Source organism: Bison bison, unplaced genomic scaffold (genome assembly GCF_000754665.1).
Source record: "Bison bison bison isolate TAMUID 2011002044 unplaced genomic scaffold, Bison_UMD1.0 scf7180017864289, whole genome shotgun sequence".
In the NCBI taxonomy this organism is placed as follows: domain Eukaryota; kingdom Metazoa; phylum Chordata; class Mammalia; order Artiodactyla; family Bovidae; genus Bison; species Bison bison.
Window position 1 is genome coordinate 9,429,999 of NW_011494861.1, and position 7,774 is coordinate 9,437,772.

General features: G+C 48.4%; 1 protein-coding gene across 1 annotated transcript in view; it reads left to right on the forward strand.

The window, feature by feature from the left end:
- The window catches only part of CEP104 (centrosomal protein 104kDa), a 39,028-nt gene that overhangs the window by 2,731 nt on the left and 28,523 nt on the right, over window positions 1–7,774 (forward strand). Inside the window, exon 2 of the mRNA XM_010849966.1 lies at window positions 559–684. Coding sequence (XP_010848268.1) covers window positions 572–684 — 113 coding nt within the window. The 5' untranslated portion in view covers window positions 559–571. The remainder of the gene's footprint in view (window positions 1–558; window positions 685–7,774) is intronic.

The following is a 7,774-nucleotide window of genomic DNA, read 5'->3' on the forward strand; positions in this document are numbered from 1 at the left end:
GGGCCACAACCCCTCTGCAGAACCCGTCCTGGCCCTCCCAGCTTAGGTGTCCAGGGGGTCTTGATGGCCTTGGCTTGTAGGTGTGTTGCTGCAGCTGCTTGGCCCTTGTCACTTGGCTCCTGTCTGTGTGTGTCCCTGGCTCTTTACTGATAAGGACACGGTCGTGTTGGAGCAGGGCCCTCCCTACTCCCATATGACCTCCTCTTAACTTGCACGCTGTTCCTAGACGTCCTGTCAGTGGTCCCGGGAGTGAGGACTTCAGAGTGCTTTGGGGACACAGTGCAGCCCACGATGCTGCTCAGGCTCTTTGGACATGTTAGTGTATTTGGGAAAAATCACGGTAACGTGAATGATACTGTTAAGTAGTATCAGAGGTACCTTAGAAATTACATAATAGAAACTAGACTGTTTCAAAGCAATGGGACAGTCTGACTGGGCTGTGAATTACTTGTGTGTCAGCGAGGCGAGAACTAACATGTAAGTGACACTTGTGACAGTGTCACGGTGTGCCCCTGAGTCCCTCAATTTTGAAGCCATCTCTCCTGCTCTCGCACACAGCCCGGCTCGCAGAATGCCCCACAAGATTGGATTTGTCGTCGTCAGCTCATCTGGACATGAAGACGGCTTCAGTGCCCGGGAACTGATGATCCACGCACCGACCGTCAGTGGGTGGAGGTCACCGAGGTGGGCAGGATGAGGGACCGTGGAGGGTGGGTTGTCAGGGGCACGTGGGCTCTCTCGGTGTAAGTGCTAATGTTGTTACAACTCAGATGCAGGACCACGCAAGGGTAGGGTTGTGCTGCCGCCTCACCCATCTAGTTACATACGGGACTCTTTTCTTTCTGTTTTTAATGAAAATTTGTTGAAACTTTTCCTCTTTAACCCACATTCACTTAAGTGTGCACATACGGAAAAGTAGAAGGAGAACTGCCTGCACCCCCAGCCCCCCTCCCGCACCCAGTTCCCTGATTGAGGGCCAGTCGGCGTTCTCTGTGCTGGGTGGTAAGGATTTTGCATCTCACCACTGTCATGTAATATAGGACCTCAACCCAGAAAGTCTCTTTCAGATTCGTCTAGAATGTTTATTTGTACACCTTTAAAAATGCTCATTACTTGAGTGATGTAACACTAGTGAGTGTTTTTCAGAAACGTTTTCCCGAGAAGCCTTCTTTCTTCCCCAGAGGTGGGGCAGAGTTGGTTATTGGGCTGCCCCGGGGCCTGATCGGGCTTCCCAAGTGTTGTCAGTGTCGGCCACCTGAGGCCGCTCACCTCCCGGGTCCGCGCTCCTCGAGCCTCGTGTTCCAGGTGCCAGTAGAAGGCTGACTGTTGCTCCTAAGTCATGAGTGTGTGAATCTGTATGACATTTACACTCAGGCATGTACTCGTGACTTACATTTACTCAGGAGGTATATTGCTGAAAAGTTGAATGCAAATCCCATTTAAAATTCAGACGCGTTTTCCTTTCGGAGTTTTTCAGAAATGATCATGCAAAACAAAATTTAAAGTAACATGACAGTTCCAAATTATATAATGGTTCTGACCCCCGACGTGGGCCTGAACGTAGCCAGCTGAACAAATGAAAGGACCGTGGGATATCAGGTGAACATTTTTGCAACCAGTGCTCTTGCTCCCTGATTTTCTGTAATTGGGTTTCTACCTCTCCTGGAACATTTATCCATGTGCAATAGGCGGTATTTGCTGTCATTCCAACACCTCCTTACTCAGCAAATAGGTAACTGGGGGCCATGCACTCTTTAGCCAGTAAGTTAAGTGATCACCATTGGGCGGCTACTCCTTTGGCTATGGAATCGGCCAGCTCTTCTAATGGTGGGAAGAGGTTTCTGATCATGTTCGTTGGCACCTACTGTGATGGGAGGAGAAGGACTCTCCCTACAGAGGCAAACCCAGGGTCATATACTGTGCCTCCGAGAAGCTCCATATAAGGCAGCTAAGGAGGTTTAATAGGGTGGATCCATGGGGGGTTTCTATTTTGTTATGAAGAGAAAGTAGAACAGCGAATATAGCAAAAGCACGCTGTTTTTCTACACTCCAGCTATGAAGACGACGAGGTGTCCAAGCATGGGGCCATTACCAGGACTTCCACATGTGAAAGTAGCCAGGAGGAGATGTAGGACCCCCTCCTCAGGAGCGGCATTTGTGGGCTCGTTTGTCCATATCAAGGAGTCATTAGTGTCATTCAGCCAAGCCTAAAATACGACGTTATCACATACTGAGAGTCTTCCTAAATACAGGGGTATGACAGCCAGCTAACACACGGTCTGACTTGCGTCGGCTACTCCAGTGTCGTCTGCATGTATATCCAAGAGAACTTGAATTAAGCCACATAACAGGGCACATGAATTTTGTATTCTCACCTTATTAGAGGGCCCTACAGAACAGTTAAGTACAGAGTGGCATTGGGATTCCAGAGAAGTCACTTACATGGTGAGTAAGGGGTCACTGCTGTCATGGACAGGTCAAGGTTTCTGGTGACAAATCCAACAATCAGAAAGGCACCCCTCTTTCACAGGAGATTGGGAAATGTGTACAAAAGTGGTGTCTGTCCAAGGAAGAGCGGGGGAAATAAAGTTAGCAGCAACGGTGAGAAAAGGGCATAGGGGCCTGGTCAGTCCTGGTCATCCGTCTCGTCAGATGTTGTCTGCTTCCATTCCTGGAAATCGGTGCTTTCACATCACCACTTGTTGGTGTGCAGGGCCATCCACTCAGGGCTTGGTGCTCTCTCTAGGTGTGACATGAATCCAGGAGCTTAGCAGCACAAGGGTTGATTAGCAGTACCCGATGGGGCCTTTCGAGTGAAGTTGAAGGGAGTCCTTCTGGAGGTGTCTTTTCCAGAAGGTGAAATCTCTAGGTTGCAAGGTGTGATGCTCACAGCATTCGTCTCCTGGGAGCCTGCTGTGAGAAGGTTATGCTATTAAAGCATGATTGCTGTCAGTGGAAGCAGTAAGGCCCTTGCAGTATTGAAGCACGTCTCTGTTTATCAGCTGTAGGTCAGAAGAGGCAGGACTGGCTGTCCTGGGCATCCTCTGACCATCTCAATGGGTGAGTGTTTGAGTTCCCAAAGGAGTGGATCTACGGGTTTATAGGAACCAACAGCGATGCTTTTGGTCAAGGAATTTGGAAGATCTCTACAAATGTTGCCAATTGGGTCTTAGTAATGTCGTTAATGCATTAGATTAGCCCTGTGGATTGAGGATGGTAAGACAGTAAAAGTGTAAAACCGACCAGACAGCACAGACCCACCTGTCCAAGTGTTCAGCTACTGAAGTTCAAGGGGTTCCCCTGGTATAGATGGTCTTTTCTAACAGGATCTCAGCCACAGAAGAAGCAGTAGCCTGTCTACAGAGGAAAGTTTCAGTCCAGTGAGAAAATGTGCAGCTCATAACTAAACATGTTTATGTCCCTGAGATGGGAACAGCTGAATAAAATCCCTTTGCCAGTCCTCACATGGCCCGTGAGCAGTTTAATGCAGTGCAGACAGGCTTACCTGGATTAAGTTTCAGACAGATGAACAAGTAAGGGGGGCGCTTTTCACAGCCTTAGTAGTATTGTCCCTCTAATACTGGCTCGTGAGCTCTGTCGTTTTTCCAGTAGACAGTGGCATCATGCATGTACAGCGGGCACTGATGGGGACTCTGGAGCTTCTGCTAGGACCAGATTGTGGTTTGGCCCAAACCAAGAGTTCTCTTTTTATCAAGTCAACAGCTATTCAGTTCCCAATATTGTTTTTCCTTTTCTGGGGCCAGTTGTTGGGCATTTCTAGTCAGCGTTCCCAAATTGTCCTCTGGGGCACATGGGGCTGTCCCTTTGGACCACGATAGAGGTTTAGCCAGAGGTTCCTTTGAGAGCAGCGTTTTGGCAGAAACGCCAGCAAGGTTGTTTCCTTTCACTTCCAGGGAGTCAAGTCAGGAATGCCCAGGGACCTTGACAGCAGCCAGGGCAGGTGGCATGGGTATGACATCTAATAAATCTCAGACGTAAGAGCCATTTTAAACTTTATTCCCATCAGAGGTAGGTCAACCTTGCTGTTCCCATATCATCCCAAAGTCATGGGCAACTGCACAGGCATACAGGCTCTGAGTATAAATGCCAGTGGTTTTGCCCGTGGCTGCACCACGAGCGCCAGTGAGAGGGTGTGCTTCCTCCTGTTGGGCTGAAGCAGACAAGGGTATCGGTGCTGCCTTGACAGTTTTGAGAGGCGCTGCGGCAGCAGCCCCACGTGGTATCTGCCTTTTCATCCTGTGAATAAGAACCTTAGTAAACCATGGGAAATCTGCATTGGCCAGCGGAGTCTCCTGTGAGTTACTGCAGAGTCAAAGGGATGTGTTGGTGTGAGCCGTCTGAAGGAGTTTTGTCGGTGAAGCGGGAGAGGAGTAGCAGGGGTGAGGTTATTACAGCAGGAGTGAGTTATTCAGGAGCAGTCAGAAGGAGGGTTTCCCAGGAAGTAAGACGGCTGGTGGGCCAGCATGGTGAGGATTCGAGAGAGCTTCAACTGCACAGGCTACAGAGATGGTTAGAGGAACCCGGGGATTAGTTTTTGGTGCCCAGAGTGGCTCTGAGACAAGGGGGCTGTCCCCATGGCACAGGGTCCAGCTGTCGGCCGTGATACCCGATGGGTCGATGATGGTCCCTGTGTTTTGGGGCGAGTACTCCAAGGGTGTTTCCCCCTTCCTCATGTCAGAGAGGAAGAAAGGAAACTGATAACTGGGATGTCCAAGGGCAGGGCCCTTATTAAACTTCTCTTTAAGGCTCCAAAGGCAGTATCATCCTGATCTCCCCAAATAAAAGGACCAAGTTTGTTGGTTTTTAGAAAACATATACGGGCTGGGCCTTAAGAGAGAAATTTGGAATTCAGTTTTGACAGCAGCTAGCTACCCAAAACACCTTGTAATTGGACTGAGTTTCAGGTTTGGGGAAGTTGAAAATACTGTGAAGCCTACAGGAATCTAAATGTGGCCTCATTCTAAGATCAGGTGCCCTAAATACTGAACCTAAGTTTGAGCAAATGGCAGTTTTTCCTTAGAGACCTTGTGTCCCTTTAAATGGTTTAACAAGTGAATGCTGTCTTCCTGTGAAGTTTTAGAGGAGAGCACAGAAGCAAACCATCCATATGTTTTAACAAAGTAGAGCCTACAGAAAACTTTATTGTCCAGATGAGCCTTTAAGGTTGGAGAAGTAAGAGGGACTTTCAGGGCCTTTCCTGGTGGTCCAGTGGTTACGACTCATCCTCAGGAAGCAGTCCACAGAGCAGTCACAGGGTGATTCTGCTCCTGGTAGGAACGGATGCCGGTCTTAGATGGATTTAGGGACCACAGGGTGCCAGGGGTAACGACGTTATGGATTCCAGAGATCCTGGACAGACCTCCATGCTCAGCCATTGCATTTCTCATGGGCGAAACAATGCTGCAAGGACTGGTACGAGCGAGCATGTGGCCCTGGCTTTGAAATCTTCTGCTATGGACTTGATGCCTCTAAGGACCTCTGTTTAATTATAAGGTATTGATTAATTCTGGGGAGAAGTTTTGAGGGATATATTTAAATATTAATAGGAGAACACTGGATTCTGTGAATTTCAGTTGAAGATTTTTCATATAAGGAGAGCAGTAGCCAATCCAGTGGTGACCAGTGATTAGTGTCCTTGAAATCAGCTCTAGTACATCTGAGACCGAGCAAGTAAAAGATAGTGGAGGTCTTTCATTTCACCTGGTTGGCTATTTTGATGGCCAACAGTTCAAATTCTAGACCTGTTTCCCCCTTCAGGAGAAAGACATTCCAGGATGGCACTTTCCTGAGAAATCTCTGCCCCTGCTCGAATAGGGGTGAGAGAACTGAAGGAGGAAAGAGTACGTGTCTCTCAAACAGCCTGGACGAAAGGGATCAGCTTCCAAGATGGGGACCTTCTGGGGTTTGTTAGCAATCCCCTGCTTTTGCAGCTGTTCAGCACTCTGAGGCAGGAGCTGCCTGAGAGCAGTGGGCTGAGCACCGAGAGTGTGGCTCTGGTGTCAGTGAGGACACAGATTCCTTCCCAGTCCGGAGGGTGGTTTCTCCAAGCCAATTAGAAGGTTTGGGAAGAATACCTGTGGTTCCTCAGAGCCTGGTGCTTGGGTTAAGAGGACATGGAAAGGTTGTTTGGAGCGTGGAAGGCACCTGCAGTGCCTAAGCCCTAAAGGTCTTTTTGTTTTTTTTCCCCAATGTCCTGGCTTTTTGCAGTAATAGCAGAGACCAGGGGTTTTGTTTTTGTTCGGAGGTGTGACGGGGGCTCTATTTGTTGAAGATTAAGGATGTTAGTGGCTTTCCTTTTGGTTGACTCATCCAGGGCTCAAACAAGCTGGTCTACCAAAGTAACCAGACCTGGAGTGGACATGGTTTTCCATTCCATCCTGGTCCTTTTAACTGAAAGAGAATTCCTGTTCAGCCCATTCATGAACACAGAGTTGGAGGCAACCCAAATGGATTCAATATCCAAAAGAAGACCTGTCATTCTCAAGTCAACTATAGTGGTCGTGAGCAGGCTTTATAAGTTTCTGCATGCAAGCCTGAATTTTGTCCCAATCATCAAGATTAAGAAAACCTTTGGAAACTGTTCTGTGAAAATTTCTAGCAAGTTCTTGGGTTTCCTGCTGTCAGTCAGAGTCTGTTTCTCCAAATCCTTTTCAGGATTTTCCCATCAGGCAAGTTTCACGCAATGTCAGGCCTGATGGACATAAACGTGAGAAGCTAGGTTGCTAAGTTCAGAAGTGTGCTGGACTCCTCAGCAAATGCATGGGGGTCCTCAGTTCCTTTGGGAGAATCTCTGACTGTAGCTCAAAGTTCAGCTTTAGTCCAGGGACCATTAAGAACCTAGGGATTTAGCATCTGGACCCCTAAAAGGCTTAGCTTTCAAGGGGCAGGATTTAAGTTCAGGGAAGGGGGAAATGGGGAGGGGTTTGGAGAAAAAGGGAAGTTCAGCCAGAGGGGTGGGGGTTGAGGGGTGCAGAGGAGCAGACAGTGAGCAGAAGGGGAGGGAAAGCAGCACAGGGTAGGGGCAGGGGCCTCAGAAGCCGGCTTGTCTTCTTTCGATTGTTTGTTTGCCCCCACTAGCCTAGGAGTGATATTTTGTAAAGAGGCAATTTTTGAGTCCAGAATGTGTTTGGAAGCTCCAAGATATCAATTAAAATAAGCATCCCAATAAGGCTTTTTCATTTGGTTCTGAGAGAAATAGGATTGGGGCAGTTGAAAGTTCCCCAAAATGGCTGTTGATATTCTGAATTACGTGGGGGTGAAGTCAGTCCGTTTAGTTAAAAATGTGCCTGAGGAAGGACCATAGTTTTTAAACGTAAAACCAACCAGGATCCCTGAAAGGAAGGCTGTCCCTGAAGTATTTAGGTGACCAGTGTCCCATTTCTCAGCTTTTTTCAAGAGCAAAAGAAAAATCCCTAAATAGTCTGATTTCAATGGAATTTTACCAAAATTCCAGCACACTTCCAGCAGGGAGGACAAGTTGGGGAGTACCAGCCAAAGGGGAGCCTGGTGGGAGTCTGTGGGGTCAAAAAGAATCGGGCACACTTAGCAACTAAACAACAACAACCCCCCAGAAGGACAAAGCCATCCCAAAAAGAAAAAAGGCAGGTCCTGGGTAAAGCCAAGAGCCTAGCCAAAAGGAGCAGCTCGACCTGAGAGGTGCCTTGCTGGCTGGCCTGGAAGGAGGAGGACTTGAAGGAGGGGAGCATGGGGCAAGGGCAGGGCCCCCTGCAGTTCCACGGTTCATCTCTGCCAG